Below are 18,562 nucleotides of genomic sequence, written 5' to 3'. Positions count from 1 at the left end.
AAAAAAAAGGGTGGGGGGGAGTGAAATTGATTTCAAAATATATTTTATTTAATCTAAATATAATCACAGTATTTTACATTTTTTTTAATATGATGTCTTCAAAATCTGGTCTGTATTTATACTTACATTTCAGTTCAATTCCAGTTTCTCTCTATCCTTGCCAAAACTTATCTTTTGTTTTTTGGATAATAGCCATCCTAACAGGTGCAAGATGATGTCTCACTGTGGCTTTGATTTACATTTCCCTGAAGATGACTGATGTTAACAATGCAATCCGTATCAAAATTCCAGTGGCATTTTTTTGCAGAAATAAGAAACAACTCTAAATTCAGATGGAACCACAAAAGGCCACAAATAGCCATATCAATCTTGAGAAAGAAGAACAAAGCTGGAGGCATTACACATTCTGATTTCAAAATATATTACAAAGCTACAGTAGCCAAAACAGTATGGTACTGGCATAAAAACACACATATAGGCCTATGGAACAGAATAGAGAGCCCAGAAATAAATCCAGGCATATATGTCAACTGATATTTGACAGGAGTGCCAAGAATACACAATGGGGGAAAGACAGTCTGTAAAAATGTTGTTGAGAAAATTGGATGTCAACATGCAAAAGAATGAAATTGGAACCTTATACAAAACAATCAACTCAAAACAGATTAAAGACAAACTTAAGACTTGAAACTGTAATACTGCTAGAAATAAACAAGGGGGAAAGCTTCACGACATTGTTCTTGGCAATGATATCATGGATATGACACCAAAAGCCCAGGCAACAAAAGCAAAAAGAGGCAAGTGGGACTACATCAAACTAAAAAGCTTCTGCATGCAAGGGATGAAATCAAGATAGTGAAAAGGCAGCCTATAGAATGGGAGAAATATTTGCAAAACATATATTTGATAAGGGGTTAATCTCTAAAATATATGAAGAAAAGCAAAGAAACTAATAACCAGATTTAAAAATGGGCTAAGAACTTGAATAGACATTTCTCTAAAGAAAATATACAAATGAACAACAGGTATATTTACTGACTTTTTTATGTGAACTGTTTGATAAAATACTTTGCCCATTTTGTTGTCAGTTGTACTTTTTGTTTTCTTCTTGGTCTGTAAGTGCTCTCTATATATTCGGGAGATTGGCTTACTATGTCATATACGTTGCATACTTTTTTTGTTAGTTTGTCATTTACATTTTGTCATTTAGAAAATTTAAATTTTTATGTAATCAGTATATCTACTGTTTTTCTATGACTTCTGGGTTTTAAAATTCTCATGTTTCTCTTACACTTTTCAAGTTGTATTTCTTTGTGACTAAATTTTTATTCATCAGCAATCCATTTTGATGCAAGAAGTAAGCTCCCAATCTAGTACCATTAACATCTAGCCAAGTGTGCCAACAAGATTACTAAGTAAATTATTTTTTTTCTACTGATTGGAAAAGCCACAATTATTATATACTAGACTCCTAGGTCTGATTTTGAATTCTATTCTATTCTATTAGCTTGTCTATTCATATAATGGCATGAAACCCTTTATTACTATAGCTTTAAAACTGTAAGTTTTATGATGACTTAGTTCCCCATCATTACTTTTTTCTTTTTTTTTTAATTCTCCAATTTCTTGGCTATTTTTGCCTTATTGTATTTCTATATGGAATTTTTTAAAAGTTTCCTAGTTGCCCCAAAATTAACATTGGTAACTTTATTGTGATCACATTACATTTATAGATTAATTTAAGGAAGAGTGACATCTTTACAATATTGCATCTACCTATCTAAAAACAAGGTATGTCTCACTGTTTATTCCATTCTAGTTTTTCTTTAACTCCCTTAATATAGTTTAAAATCTTCTTCCCACACGTTTTCTAAGTTGTATTGTTAGGTATTATTTTCTAATTTGTTTTGTAGAAGAAAGTTAAGTTTTGTGTATTAATTTTGACACTACCTACCTATGGTTTCTAATTTTTGAATTATTATATATGTGCTAGATAAACATCATCTAGTAGTAATGTAATTAAATCTCCTCATTTCCAGTTGTTAATACCTCACATTTTTTTTTCTTGACTGAATGCATTGACTGGTACTTTCAAAAAATATTTAATAATTTTACATTCATCTTTTCCTAATTTTAATGGGAATGCTTTTAGTGTTTTTCCACTAAGCAAACTATAAGCTTCTAGTTTGAAATAAATTTGCTTTCAATCCTATCAAGGAAGTGTCCCTTTATTCTTATATTAAGAAAATTTACCAGGAATAATTACTACATTTTATTAAATGGTTTTTCAGCATCTCTGGGGAGAAAGGATCATAATATTCTCATTTGGTATATTGCTTTGGTGAATTATGCTAGTAGATTCCTAAGTCAATATTATTGGAATAAACTACAGTTAATCATTATGTATTATTTTTAGTGTGTTGCTGAATTCTGTTTGCTAATATTTTACACAGTATTTTTGCTTTAATATTCATAGATAAGATACATTTGTAATTTTCTAGCTTTTATATTTTGAAAGGTTTTGTTATAAACATTTCTCAAAGTCCTTTCCCTATGTTCTAGAACAATTTGTATAATACTGTAATTAACTGTTCTTTTAAGTTTGATAGAATTTCCTTAAAGCTATCTGGACATAACTGTTGTTTTAGAGTTACAAAGAATATTTTTATTATACAACTTATGTTTCTTCTTTGTTAGTTTAGGTTTTCTATCTATTCTAGGGACAGTTTTGGTTATTTGTATATTGCTAGAAAAATAATGCTTTTCATGGAGAGTTTTAAATTTATTTACATAGTTTTAGGCAAAGAATTCTTTTATAATTGTTGTAATTTCCTTTGAACCTGAGATTTTTTTTCTCTGTTCTCATATTTTATGTTAAGTATTTGTGCATTCTTATTTTCTTCTCCCTGATTATATTAGTGGGATTTATCTTGTTTTGTCAAAGAGTCAATGTTTGAATACATTTATTCTGTTGTGCTGTTTTCTAATTCATTAATTTATGATTATTATAATTATCTCAGAATTATTGATAATATAGTAATAAATTATGTTGATGTATCTAATTGTGGCATACCATTAAGGGAAGTTTTAACTCCCAGTCTTTAACTTAAAAGGTTAATGCTATTTAGCTTCTTAATGAATTTATAGTACTGGTGCAGATCATTTTTCTAAGTATTTTAGTGGTACTAGTTCAAAGATGATAGGTATAAAACTATAATTTGACCCACAAATTTTCTGAACATTGTCTGTAGTACAGACCTGGTCGTGTTGATATGAGAGTTATTTGATTTAGGGATCCTGGGATTGCATCTGTCTTTAGGCCTAGTGAAGGCATGGCTCATGAGTATAAAAATCTTCTGAGGAGATTAGTATTCGGATTGTTATTTCTATGGGTAATACCACTTGGTTATTTACTTCTAATAGTCATAATTCTCCTGTCTTTAGGTCTGATGTTGGGATTATGTAGGAGTCAAAGTTTAAATCCTCATACTCTGTATATTCTTAGATTCAGTATCACTGATGTCCTATAGTTTTTACGGTAAGGGAAGGATTATTAATTTCATCTATCATGTGAAGAATTCTTAATGATGGCAGGGCAGTTAGAATTAGGATAATGGCTGGTAAGTTTGTCGGGATAGTTTCTACTTATCGTGCTTCTGTTGTACTTGTATGTGTTAGTTTAGTTGTTAATATTAGTGAAATAATATAGAGGACCAAGGAGCTGATTAAAAACACAATTATCAATGTGTGATCATGAAAATGTAGTAATTCTTCTATAATGGCTGATGTTGCATCTTGAAAACCTAATTGGAGAGGATATGCCATGGAGATATATAGGACTTTCACCTATAATTTAACTGTGACAAAGTTATGGAAAATTTTACTAATATCTCATTTATTGAGAAAGACATAATGATTATGATGTTGGCTTGAAACCAGTAGAAGAGGATTTGATTCCTTCCTTTCTTAGCTATTTTGAGTTAACATAAGTGGGCTCTTCGAATGTGTGATATGGTAGACATCCGTTTAGTCATTCTAGTTAGCTCTACTGTTAACACTTCTCATTTCGATGCAAATGCCTCTCAGATTATGAAAATTATTAATATTACTGCTGTTAGTGGAATGAATGAGCTTATTGATGAGATAGTGTTTCATGTTGTGTATGCATCTAGGTATATCATTGTGGTATTCCAGGTAGACCTAGGAAATGTTGTGGGAAGAAGGTTATATTTACACCTACAACAAATATAGTTACGAAGTGAATCTTTGCTCATGTTGAGTTGAGTGTGTAGCCTAAGAATAGTGGGAATCAATGTACAAAGCCTCCCATAATAGCGAATACAGCTCCTATTGATAATACTTAGTGGAAGTGTGCAACCATGTGATCTATATCATGAAGGACAATGTCTAGTGATGAGTCAGCTAGGACAATTCCTGTTAGTCCACCTACTGTAAAAAGGAAGATGAAGCCTAGGGCTCATATTATGGCTGGTGATCATTTGATATTACCTCCATGAAGTGTTGCTAGTCAACTAAATACTTTTACTCTTGTTGGAATAGCAATAATTATACTGACTGATATAAAATATGCTCATGTTTCAACATCTGTATTTACTGTAAACATGTGGTGAGCTCATACGATGAATCCTAAAAGTCCAATTGATATTATAGCTCATAGTATACCTATGTACCCAGAAAGCTCTTTTTTCCTGAGCAATAAGTTACAATATGTGAGATTATTCCGAATCCAAGTAAAATTAGAATATAGACCTCAGGATGTCTGAAGAATCAGAGTAAGTGCTGATATAAGGTTTGATCTCCCCCTCCCGCAGGGTCAAAAATGATTGTGTTTAGGTTTCGGTCTGTTAATAGCATAGTAATTCCAGCTACTAGTACAGGTGATGATAGTAGCAGTAGCACAGCTGTAATTAAAACTGATCATACAAATAATGGTGTTTGATATTGGGGTATGGCATATGGTTTTATGTTAATAATTGTAATAAAATTAAAAGCATCTAAAATTGAGGCAACAGCTGCTAAATGCAGGGAAAAGATAGTAAGGTCTACTGAAGCTCCAGCATGGGCTAAGTTTCTGGCTAAAGCCTGTACCAGCACTGGCTTCAACAATAGATGATGAAAGAAGTAGTAGGAAAGAGGGTGGAAGTAATCAGAAGCTTATATGATTTATATGGGGAAAGGCTATATCGGGTGCCCCGATCATTAGTGGAACTAGTCAGTTCCTGAAGCCTCCAATTATAATGGGCATAACTATAAAGAAAATTATTACAAATGTGTGGGCTGTTACAACTACGTTGTAAATCTGATAGTCTTCAAGCAGTGTTCCAGGTTGACCTAGTTGAGCATGAATTAGTAGGCTTAAGGTAGTGCCGACTATCCCAGCCCAAGCACCAAGTAGTAGATATAAAGTACCAATGTCTTTATGGTTAGTTGAGAATAGTCTGTGGTTTATGAACATAGGTTAAATGGCTGAGTATTAGACTGTAAATCTAAAGACGGGGGTTGAGTCCTCTTTTTGCCAAGTCCTGTGGTGAATTTTACATATTGAATTGCAAATTCAAAGAAGCAGCTTCAATTCTGCCAGGGCTTCTCCCACCTTTTTTTTTCCTGGTGGTAGGAGAAGTAGATTGAAGCAAGTTGACCAGGGTATTTAGCTGTTAACTAAAAGTTTCTTGGGAAGTGTAATCCCACCAATCTAGTGAGGATTTAGCTTAAAGTGTTTAATTTGCATTCAATTGATGTAAGATATAGTCTTGCAGTCCTTATTAAGCAGGAATTAAGTAAACTTGCTTAGGGCTTTGAAGGCTCTTGGTCTGTGTAACCTAAATTCCTAATCGATTACTCAGAGTATTGGTGTAAGGGGTAGGAGTATTATGGATATTACAATTATTGTTGGTAGGAAAATTGTTTTGCAAAATCAAATTGTCATTTTATTTTTATATTATTTATGGAGGGAAATATAGTTAGTGCTGTAGAGTATGTGAGTCATATGTAGAAGTATAGGTTGAGTAGTGCTGTAATAGCTATTAGTTTAGGTAAAATAATGTTGTTGTTTTTTGTTATTTCTTAAATGATTATTCACTTTGGCATAAATCCTGATAGTGGTGGAAGGCCTCCCACTGAGAATAGGGTGATGGGGATGAGGGTTGTAATAATGGATATTTTGTTTCATGTGTGTGATAGCGATAGTATAGCGGTAGCTGAGCTGTAATATGTTATTGTAATATAAATTAGAAGGTTTAGGGTTGTTATAGTTGGGTTTTACAGTATAATGGCTGATAGTCATCCTATGTGAGCAATTGATGAGTAAGCTATAATTTTTTATAGTTGGGTTTGGTTTAATCCACCTCACCCCCCAATTATGATGGATAGTATGGTTATAGATAATACTTGGTTTTGGTTGATGGATGGTGAGATTTGGTATAATAGTGACAGGGGTGCAAGTTTTTGTCATGTTAGTAAGATGAAGCCTGCTATTAACGAGATGCCTTGTGTAACTTCAGGTACTCAGAAGTGGAAAGGAGATAGTCCTAGTTTTATGGCTAGGGCTATGGTTATTACTGTCGATGCTGTTGGATTAAAGATTTTTCTAATGGTTCATTGGCCAGAATATAACAGGTTAATAATAACGGCTATTATAAGTAATATTGATGTGGTAACTTGTGTTAGGAAATATTTAGTGGATGCTTCTAGAGCTTGTGAGTTAAATTTTTTTATTTTAATGGGAATAATGGCTAGTATATTTATTTCAAAATCGATTCAGATTAATAGTCAGTGGGAGCTAGTTATTACAATTATGGTTCCTGAGATAATGGTTGTTAGGATGATGATAAAGATGATGGGATTTATTAGTACGGGAAGGGTATAAACCAACATTTTTTGGGTAAGCGTCCAATAGCTTATTTAGCTGATCGTACTATAAGAATATGGTGTAATGTGGTAGCACGAATTTTGAATTCTTAATCATCAATTCCTATGATTCTAGAAATAAGATGATTTAAACCTCTATTATTTACTCTATCAAAGTAACTCTTTTATCAGACATATTTCTTGATGGATCCTTGATATTGTAATAGGTAATGAGGCGTGTCATATGCATAGGGCTGGCGTTAGTGCTAGGAAGTTTTTTCAAAGTAAATATATTAATTCATCGTATCAAAATCAAGGACAGGATGCTCAAATTCATAGGAAAGAGATTGTTAGTAATAGTGTTCCGATGATAAAGTTGGTTGTGTATAACTGACATATAGGGGTTATAGAATGCTCCTAGAAATAGTATTGTTGGGAAAATGTTTATCATGATAATGGCGTATTCTGCTAAGAAATGGAGGATGTAGCTGGTCGTAGTGATTCTTTACTGAGTAACTTGACTGCATCAGCAATGGGTTGTATTAGACCACGTGGTCCTACGATATTTGGCCCTTTTCGAAGTTGCATATAACCTAAAATTTTTTGTTCAATTAATGTTAGGAATGCTACAGCTAAAAGAATGGGGATAAAAGAATGCTACAGCTAAAAGAATGGGGATAATAAAATTTTTTGTTCAATTAATGTTAGGAATGCTACAGCTAAAAGAATGGGGATAATAAGTGTTAAGATATTAATTATAAACATTTTGTTGGGGAGAGGATTTGAACCTTTGGTTGTAAAGGTTTAAGTTTTACGCAATTTCCGGCCTCTGCCACCTTAACAAACCGTAGTCTTGGGTAGATGTTTTGTATCTGTTAATTAAGTTGAGATTATATCATTATTTAGTTTTAAGGCACTTTTTAAAATGGGCCTTATTTCTCTTGTCCTTTTGTACTGGGAGAAATGTATAATAGATAGAAACCGACCTGGATTACTCTGGTCTGAACTCAGATCGCATAGGACTTTAATCGTTGAACAAATGAAGCTTTAATAGCAGTTACATCATTGGGGTGTCCTGATCCAACATCGAGGTCGTAAACCCTATTGTCGGTATGAACTCTAGAATAGGATTGTGCTGTTATCCCTAGGGTAACTTGTTCCATTGATCAGCTTTTTAGATCAATAAGTGATAATATGTTTTGACTGGTAAGTCTAGACTTTAATTACTCGGAGGCTTTTTTGTTCTCCGAGGTCACCCCAACCAAGTTGTCAACCAATATAAATTTTTGTTATCACTTGATGGTTTAGTTATTTTTTGGAGGGGTTGATAAATTAAAGCTCCATTGGGTCTTATTTTGTTATTCCCGCCTCTTCATGGGAAGGTCAGGTTCACTGATTGAAACTAAGAGACAGTAAAACCCTTGTGTGGCCATTCATACAAGTTCTTATTTAGAGAACAAAGGTTTGTGCTACCTTTGGTCAGGATACTGTGGCTATTTAACAGTTGTCACTGGGCAGGCAGTGCCTCTAATACTTGTTATTGCTAGAGGTCATGTTTTTGGTAAATAGGTGGGGTTTATGTTTGCTGAGTCCCTTTTACTTTTTTTAATCTTTCTTTGGGTGGGTGCATGGCTGTTGGATTAATAGTGTGTTTGATAAATAGTTTAACGTTGAGTTGTATTTATTTACTGTTAATTATTCATATATTATTAGTTACTGATGTAAACTTATGCAAGGAGAAATACTTCTTGTTACTCATATTAACATTATCGCCTCTATTGGTTAATAGATTAGTCCAGTATAAACCTATGAGTTGATTTGCTTGTTATTGGTAGTAAGGTAAAATTATTGTTGAGCTTGAACGCTTTCTTAATTGGTGGCTGCTTTTAAGCCAGCTATGGTGTTGCTTATTTTTACTCTCTACATAAGGTTGTACCCATTTCTAAAAGGCTGTACCTTTTTAGACTAACGTTTAAAAATACATTAAAATTTATAAAAGGTTTCTGGTGATTTTTAAAGTTGAACTGAAATTCTTTTCCTGGACAACCAGCTATCACTAGGCTCGTTAGGCTTCTAGCCTCTACTTATGAGTCTCCTCACTATTTTGCTACACAGATGAGTTTGTTCTAATAAACTGTTCATAAGTAGTTCGTCTGGTTTGGGGATATTTAACGTAAGTTCTCTTTGTTGAATATCAGTTAAATCATTATGTGAAAGGTACAGAGGGTAAACTTAGCTTTTTGTTACTTTTAATGCTTCTTTCATCATTCCCTTACGGTACTTTCTCTGTAGTGCCAGGGATATTTTAAATTTCTATCTCCTATAATTTGAATGTTGAGTGAATGTTTTATTTAGTTTGCTTGTACTAGTAGAATGGAAAGGGGTGTTGGCCTAGATTTATTTCAAAATATTCATAAATTATGAAATCTACTAGGTGTTTTGGTTTTTTTTTACATGTTTATTGGAGTATAATTGCTTTACAATGGTGTGTTACTTTCTGCTTTATAACAAAGTGAATCAGTTATACATATACATATGTTCCCATATCTCTTCCCTCTTGCGTCTCCCTCCCTCCCATCCTCCCTATCCCACCCCTCTAGGTGGTCACAAAACACCGAGCTGATCTCCCTGTGCTATGCGGCTGCTTCCCACTAGCTATCTATTTTATGTTTGGTAGTGTATATATGTCCATGCCACTCTCTTACTTTGTCACAGCTCACCCTTCCCCCTCCCCATATCCTCAAGTCCATTCTCTAGTAGGTCTGTGTCTTTATTCCTGTCTTACCCCTAGGTTCTTCATGACATTTTTTTTTTCTTAGATTCCATTTATAGGTGTTAGCATAATGTATTTGTCTTTCTTTTTCTGACTTACTTCACTCTGTATGACAGACTCTAGGTCCATCTACCTCACTACAAACAACTCAATTGCGTTTCTTTTTATGGCTGAGTAATATTAATATTCCATTGTATATATGTGCCACATCTTCTTTATCCATTCATCCGATGATGGACACTTAGATTCTTTCCATCTCCTGGCTATTGTAAATAGAGCTGCAATTTTCGCCTGTGAAGCCATCTGGTCCTGGGCTTTTGTTTGTTGGAAGATTTTTAATCACAGTTTCAATTTCAGTGCTTCTGATTGGTCTGTTCATATTTTCTATTTCTTCCTGATTCAGTCCTGGCAGGGTATGCATTTCTAAGACTTTCTTCCAGGTTGTCCATTTTATTGGCATAGAGTTGCTTGTAGTAATCTCTCATGATCTTTTGCATTTCTGCAGTGTCAGTTGTTACTTCTTTTTCATTTCTAATTCTATTGATTTGAGTCTTCTCCCTTTTTTTCTTGATGAGTCTGGCTAATGGTTTATCAATTTTGTTTATCTTCTCAAAGAACCAGCTTTTAGTTTTATTGATCTTTGCTATCGTTTCCTTCATTTCTTTTTCATTTATTTCTTATCTGATCTTTATAATTTCTTTCCTTCTGCTATCTTCGGGGGTTTTTTGTTCTTCTTTCTCTAATTGCTTTAGTCGCAAGTTTAGGTTGTTTATTCGACATGTTTCATGTTTCTTGAGGTAGGTTTGTATTGCTATAAACTTCCCTCTTAGAACTGCATCCCATAGGTTTTGGGTTGTCATGTCTCCATGGTCATTTGTTTCTAGGTATTTTTTTATTTTCTCTTTGATTTCTTCAGTGATCACTTCGTTATTGAGTAATGTATTGTTTAGCCTCCATATGTTTGTATTTTTTACAGATCTTTTCCTGTAATTGATATTTAGTCCTATAGTGTTGTGGTTGGAAAAGATACTTGATAGAACTCTGAAGTTGGCTCTCCCACCTCAGAGGCACAGCACTGACTCTTGGCTGCAGCACCAAGAGCCTTTCATCCACACGGCTCGGAATAAAAAGGAGAAAAAGTAGAAAGGAAGGAAGGAAGGGAGGGAGGGAGGAAGGAAGGAAGGAGATAAAAGAAAATAAAGATAAAATAAAATAAAGTTATTAAAATAAAAAATAATTATTAAGAAAAAAATTTTTTTAAGAAAGAAAAAACAACAGACGGATAGAACCCTAGGACAAATGGTGAAAGCAAAGCTATACAGACAAAATCTCACACAGAAGCAAACACATACACACTCACAAAAAGTGAAAAAGGGAAAAAATAATAAATCTTGCTCTCAAAGTCCACCTCCTCTATTTGGGATGATTCATTGTCTATTCAGGTATTCCACAGATGCAGGGTACATCAAGTTGATTGTGGAGATTTAATCCGCTGCTCCTGAGGCTGCTGGGAGAGATTTCCCTTTCTCTTCTTTGTTGCACAGCTCCCGGGGCTCAGCTTTGGATTTGGCCCCGCCTCTGCGTGTAGGTTGCCGGAGGGCGTCTGTTCTTCGCTCAGACAGGACGGGGTTAAAGGAGCAGCTGATTCGGGGCCTCTGGCTCGCTCAGGCCGGGGGGAGGGAGGGGCACGATGCTGGGTGAGCCTGCGGCGGCAGAGGCCAGCAGGACGTTGCAGCAGCCTGAAGCGCGCCGTGCATTCTCCCGGGGAAGTTGTCCCTGGATCCCGGGACCCTGGCAGTGGCGGGCTGCACAGCCTCCCTGGAAGGGAGGTGTGGATAGTGACCTGTGCTTGCACACAGGTTTCTTGGTGGCGGGAGCAACAGCCTTAGTGTCTCGTGCCCGTCTCTGGGGTCCGCGCTGTTAGCCGCAGCTCGCGCCCGTCTCTGGAGCTCCTTTAAGCAGCACTCTTAATCCCCTCCAGGTACGTGGGGAGTTTCTTGCCTTTTGGGAGGTCTGAGGTCTTCTGCCAGCGTTCAGTAGGTGTTCTGTAGGAGTTGTTCCACGTGTAGATGTATTTCTGATGTATCTGTGGGGAGGAAGGTGATCTCCGTGTCTTACTCTTCCGCCATCTTCCCCCTCTCCTACTCCCTAGGTGCTTTTTTTAAGCTATGCTTTGATTTATTCAAGCACACTTTCCAGTATGCTTACCTTGTTATGACTTGTCTCCTCTCATATGATTAGTATTTGCTAATAGATTATAGAAAATTATTATAATACTTGAGGAGAGTGACGGGCGGTGTGTGCGTGCTTCATGGTCTTAATTAAGCACTCTATTCTTAATTTACTACTGAATCCTCCTTTGGTTTTTCGTTTTCATAAACTAAAACTAAAATGTGGTGAAAATGTATTCTTGAAGTAGAAAATGTAGCCCATTTCTTCCCATCCCATAGGTTACACCTTGACCTAACGTGTTTAATAATCATGCTTACTTTTACTCCTTTTTAGGGTTTGCTGAAGATGGCGGTATATAGACTCAATTAGCAAGAGTTGGTGAGGTTTATCAGGGTTTATCGATTATAGAACAGGCTCATCTAGAGGGATGTGAAGGACCTCCAAGTCCTTTGAGTTTTAAGCTGCTGCTAGTAGTACTCTGACGAATAATTTTGTTCTTGTAATTATTTGGGTTTAGAGCTAAGCATAGTGGGGTAATCTAATCCCAGTTTGGGTCAGGAAATACTAAAGTCACTTTCACAGTCTACTTTTATTTTAGTTATGGCTTTTTATGACTTAATTAAAACTTTATTTTATGTAACTCTTTAACACGCTTTACACCACATTTTTATTAATTTGGGTTAATCGTATGACTGAGGTGTCTGGCACGAAATTTACCAACACTTGTTGGTATAACTTAGTCGAACTTTTGTTTATGGCTTAATTTTTATCACTGCTGCTTCCTGTGGGGGTTAAGCAAGGCGTTATGAGCTGCTAGTGTTAACGTGCTTGATGCCTTCTCCTTTTATCTTAATGATTTAGAGGGCATTCTCACTGGGGCGTGGATGCTTACATGTGTAATTTTATTAAAAACTAATAGGCTGGGACCAAACCTATGTGTTTGTGGAGTTAGTAAACTCATCTAGGCATTTTCAGTGCCTTGCTTTAAGGTTTTAAGCTACATTAACAAGTTGTTTTCACATATTGAAGTAACATGTATATAGTTGTTTTATGTGATTTATGTTAGATTTAGTGTTAAAATTTTGATTAAAATGGTTGGTAGATCTAGGAGATGTCTGTCTATATAAATGGTGAATAAGTAGTTTATTGGTATGATTCGGGTTTATTTTCTAGGTCTGTCTAATCTTGGGCATTAAGTTGTCCATGTTATTGTTTAGATGGCTAAATTCTACGTACTTACGTGTTCTTGCCTTGTTTTGGGGGCTTGACAGGGCATTATAGGGATGCAGAGCATGGGATTTAGTGGGGGGTAAAGGGGGTTTGTTAAACAGGTCCTTTACCTGTTCATATGCATATGTGTGTACATGTATGTGTGTCTGCAATTATCCTTATGTCCTGTAACCACTGACTGAATAACACCTTATGGTTGATGATGTTGGTAAATAATATTCAATTAAAGTCCAGCTACAATTTATTTGACTGTGTTAAGGCCTTAGACGGCCATAGCTGAGTCATAGCATCCCTTAAAAATTAAAAAATACTGAATGCATGAAATCACAGTTATGTGTGAGCATGGGCTGATGAGTCATTAGTCCATCAAGATGTCTTATTTAAGAGGAAAGAGTGAGTGATTTTAGGTGAGATGGTCCTGAAGTAAGAACCAGATGTCTGATAAAGTTCATTAACAGAAACTCCCACAAATTATGGGCCCAGAGCAAGAAGAGGGACACCTCTTTCAATTTATTTCAAAGTAAATTGTAGACATTCTTACATTTCTCCTCTAAAGTTCAGTCTTTGTTTGTGATTCTTTTTCTATTTTGAGGTAATTTCTACATTAAATGAAATGCACAAATCTAAGTGTATCAGTCAGTGAATTTTAGCAAATGCATACATCTGTGTGATCCAAACCCCTACCACAATATACAACATAATCACTCAGAAAACTTAAATACTTAGGTGTAAATTTCACAAAACATCTACAATGCTTAAAACTACACAATGCTAATGAAAGGAATCAAAGAAGATCTAAATAAATCAAGAAATATACCATGTTCATTGATTGGAAAACTCAGTCTGGTAAAGGTGTCAGTTCTTCCCAAATTGATATACGGGTTCCAGGCAATTCCTATCACGACTTTTTTTTAAGATATAGACACATTTACCTGAAAAGGTAAAATGACTAGAATAGCTAAAATAAGTTTGAAAAGAAGCATAAAGTGGGAGCATTAAGCTTATCTGATTTCAAGAACTTTTATATAGCTACAGTGGTCAAGGCCCTGTGGTATTAGTGGAGGGATATATACATAGATAAGTGGAACAGAATAGAGAGCTCAAAAGCAGAGCCACACAAATATGCCCAAGTAATTTTTGACAAAAGTGCAAAAGCAATTCAATGGCAGAAAGTGCCAGTCCTCTCGCTGGGATCCGGACCTCCGAAGCCCGAGCCTCAGCTCCCAACCCCCGCCCGTTCCAGACGGGGAGCAGACAAGCCTCTCAGGCTGGTGAGTGCTGGTGGGCACCGATCCTCTGTGCGGAAATCTCTCTGCTTTGCCCTCCGCACCCCTGTTGCTGCGCTCCTCCGTGGCTCCGAAGCTTCCTCCCACCGCCACCCGCAGTCTCCGCCCGCGAAGGGCCTTCCTAGTGTGTGGAAGTCTTTCCTCCTTCACAGCTCCCTCCCACTGGTGCAGGTCCCGTCCCTATTCTTTTGTCTCTATTTTTCCTTTTTTCTTTTACCCTGCCCAGGTATGTGGGGAGTTTCTTGCCTTTTGGGAAGTCTGAGGTCTTCTGCCAGTGTTCAGTAGGTGTTCTGTAGGAGTTGTTCCACGTGTAGATGCATTTCTGATGTATTTGTGGGAAGGAGGGTGATCTCCACGTCTTACTTTTCCGCCATCTTTAAGCTCCCCCAGGAACACCTTTTATAATCAATGCCTAAAGAATTTCTATTAAGAAAATACTGTTGTTACAGGAAGTTGTCATCAGGGTTTCTGAAGTAGTCTCGAAGTTTACAGGGATAGCAAATCATGCTCCATTTGAACACAGACATTAGGTTAATTCCTCTGTGAGCCAAATAGGCTCCTCTTGCTTTTAAGAGAGAGAGACGAAAATGAAATAACTTTGTAACCTAAGTAAGAAAAGGTATCCTCAAACAAATTGCACAAAGATATAAAATGAGATGTCTGTACTCTTTTTTTTTTTTTTTTTTTTTAGGGGGGAAAGATGTAGTGCTAGGAGTGGAAACAGATGCTTTTGTATCTGGGAGGAAAGAAGTGCTGTGGAGGCCAAGTTGAGGAAAGTTTTTTTTTTTTTTTCTCCATTAATTATTTAGTTTTGGCTGCATTGGGTCTTTGTTGCGGTGCACGGGCTTCTCATTGCCATGGCCTCTCCTGCTGTGGAGCACGGGCCCTAGGCGCACAGGCTTCAGTAGTCGTGGCTTGCTGGCCCAGTTGCTCCACGGCCTGTGGGATCCTCCCAGACCAGTGGTCAAACCCGTGTCCCCTGCATTGGCAGGCGAGTTCTTAAGCACTGTGCAACCAGAGAAGCCCCGCTGAACTCTTTTTAAAGGGCAGATATATAGCTTTATATATCAAGATGTTAAAAAAAAAAAAAAAAGGCAAATGGCTGAAATTCCCAAAAATTTCAGAACAAATGCTATATTATCAGTTAATGATTAATTTTGGTTTGAGGTGATTAAGTTTTCAACTAATGAGAATCTCACTTTTAAATTTTAGTTTGCTTTATTGTTTATTGTCAGTTTATTTGGTTGTGTGTTGTTCAGTTAACGCTGCAATGCACACTGATGCATCTTTGCATCAATGTTCTAGTACATGCTTTTTCTGTAGCTAGACTTGACCCCTTTTCATTGTGTCAAACGCACTTCTGTTGCTAAAGCAGTTGTACATATTATCCCAAAAACATGTTTGTCCAGTGAAACTTGTTTCACATCACCAAGTTCTTTTGTTTATTGTTTCAGTGAATATATTTGGGATCATAGAGGCTGGCTTCCTCTATTGGAGCATATTTATTCCCAGAGCCAAGCATAGTCTGACACGTAACAGCCAATAATAAAAGAGAAGTAGGAAAATGAGTCATCACCAATTCTTGTCCACTAAAAAGTGGGAAAAATGAGGGTAGTTGGGCCATAAAGTCATTTTTTTCCAATCAGATAGATCATGGTAAAAAATTTGGTCCTAAAAATAACGAAGAGGGCTTCCCTGGTGGCGCAGTGGTTGAGGGTCCGCCTGCCAATGCAGGGAACATGGGTTTGTGCCCCGGTCCGGGAAGATCCCACATGCCGCGGAACAGCTGGGCCCGTGAGCCATGGCTGCTGAGCCTGTACGTCCGGAGCCTGTGCTCCACAACGGGAGAGGCCACAACAGTGAGAGGCCAACGTACCGCAAAAAAAATAACGAAGAGTACGAAAGCTGGTATAGATAAGGAAAAAGGTGGGGCTCCAAGGATATCTTTCCCTATGGAGAGACAAAAGAAACTTGAACCATGTGTATAAGCTTAGGGGACAACCATTATCAAGCAAGAAGCTGAAGATGCAGGGAAAGGGAGAATAAAACGTGGAGCAAGATTCCCAGAGGTAGGTTAGAAAGGCATCAAGCACCCAGGAGAAATGAAACTTTAGTATAAAATCTATGATGACACAAAATAATCATGAACTATATAATAACTTAGAACCAAGGTGCAAATGAAATGTTACGGGTTTTGTTAAAGTGTGACCATGCTCATTGTTACCTTCAATGAACCCCTGGTAAAATCCAGCTTTGCATAAAACACTAAATTTGAGCCTAGATCTACCAATGAATAATTTGAAAATATACAATAAAATTTTCCTCTTTTCTTTTGAAGTCATATTCAATTAATGTTTTCTCTTTTTCTTTCCTTTTTTTATTTTTTAACATCTTTATTGGAGTATAATTGCTTTACAATGGTGTGTTAGTTTCTGCTGTATAACAAGGTGAATCAGCTATACATATAAATATATCCCCATTTTCCCTCCCTCTTGCATCTCCCTCCCAGCCTTCCTATCCCACCCCTCTAGGTGGACACAAAGCACCAAGCTGATCTCCCTGTGCTATGTGGCTGCTTCGCACTAGCTATTTGACATTTGGTGGTGTATATCCATGCCACTGTCTCACTTCGTCCCAGCTTACCCTTCACCCTCCCTGTGTCCTCAAGTCCATTCTCTACATCTGCATCTTTATTCCTGTCCTGCCCTCAGTTCTTCAGAACCACTTTTTTTTAATATTCCATATATATGTGTTAGCATATGGTATTTGTTTTTTTCTTTCTGACTTCACTCTGTATGACAGTCTCTAGGTCCATCTACCTCACTACAAATAACTCAATTTCGTTTCTTTTTATGGCTGAGTAATATTCCATTGTATATATATACACCACATCTTCTTTATCCATTCATCTGTTGATGGACACTTAGGTTGCTTCCATGTCCTGGCTATTGTAAATAGTGGTGCCATGAACATTGTGGTACATGACTCTTATTGAATTACAGTTTTCTCAGGGTATATGCCCAGTAGTGGGATGCCTGGGTCATAGGGTAGTTCTATTTTTAGTTTTTTAAGGAACCTCCCTTACTGTTCTCCATAGTGGCTGTATCAATTTAAACTCCCACCAACAGTGCAAGAGGGTTCCCTTTTCTCCACACCCTCTCCAGCATTTATTGTTTGTTGCTGTTTTGATGATGACCATTCTGACCCATGTGAGGTGATACCTCATTGTAGTTCTGATTTGCATTTCTCTGATGATTAGTGATGTGGAGCATCCTTTCATGTGTTTGTTGGCAATCTGTATATCTTCTTTGGAGAAATGTCCGTTTAGATCTACTGCCCATTTTTAGATTGGGTTGTTTGTTTTTTTGATATTGAGCTGCATGACCTGCTTGTATATTTTGGAAATTAATTCTTTGTCAGTTGCTTCGTTTGCAAATATTTTCTCAGATTCTGAGGGTTGTCTTTACGTTGTTTATGGTTTCCTTTGCTGTGCAAAAGCTTTTAAGTTTCATTACGTCCCATTTGTTTATTTTTTTTTATTTCCATTTCTCTAGGAGGTGGGTCAAAAAGGATCTTGCTGTGATTTATTTCATAGAGTGTTCAGCCTGTGTTTTCCTCTAAGAGTTTGATAGTGTCTGGCCTTACATTTAGCTCTTCAATTATGAGTTTATTTTTGTATATGGTGTTAGGGAATGTTCTAATTTCATTCTTTTACATGTAGCTGTCCAGTGTTCCCAGCACCACTTATTGAGGAGGCTGTCTTTTCTCCATCGTATACTCCTGTCTCTTTTATCAAAGATAAGGTGACCATGTGTGTGTGGGTTTACCTCTGGGCTTTCTATCCTGTTCCATTAATCTATATTTCTGTTTTTGTGCCAGTACCATACTGTGTCTTGATCACTGTAGCTTTGTAGTATAGTCTGAAGTCAGGGAGCCTGATTCCTCCAGCTCTGTTTTTCTTTCTCAAGATTGCTTTGGCTATTCGGGGTCTTTTGTGTTTCCATACAAATTGTGAAATTTTTTGTTCTAGTTCTGTGAAAAATGACATTGGTAGTTTGATAGGGATTGCACTGAATCTGTAGATTGCTTTGGATAGTATAGTCATTTTCACAATGTTGATTCTTCCAATCCAAGAACATAAACTTGAACCATGTGTATAAGCTTAGGGGACAACCATTATCAAGCAAGAAGCTGAAGATGCAGGGAAAGGGAGAATAAAACGTGGAGCAAGATT

The 18,562-nt window shown here is 36.6% G+C and overlaps 1 protein-coding gene across 1 annotated transcript in view; it reads left to right on the top strand.

The window, feature by feature from the left end:
* Positions 1-18,562, top strand: part of AGBL3 (AGBL carboxypeptidase 3) — a 91,737-nt gene that overhangs the window by 15,900 nt on the left and 57,275 nt on the right. The window contains 1 exon segment of the mRNA XM_024737929.1: position 10. Within this exon segment, the coding sequence (XP_024593697.1) occupies position 10 (1 nt within the window).

Source organism: Neophocaena asiaeorientalis, unplaced genomic scaffold (genome assembly GCF_003031525.2).
Source record: "Neophocaena asiaeorientalis asiaeorientalis breed wild unplaced genomic scaffold, Neophocaena_asiaeorientalis_V1.1 scaffold364, whole genome shotgun sequence".
Taxonomy (NCBI): Eukaryota; Metazoa; Chordata; class Mammalia; order Artiodactyla; family Phocoenidae; genus Neophocaena; species Neophocaena asiaeorientalis.
Note: the sequence above shows the minus strand (reverse complement) of the source record. Positions and strands in the feature narration are given on the sequence as shown.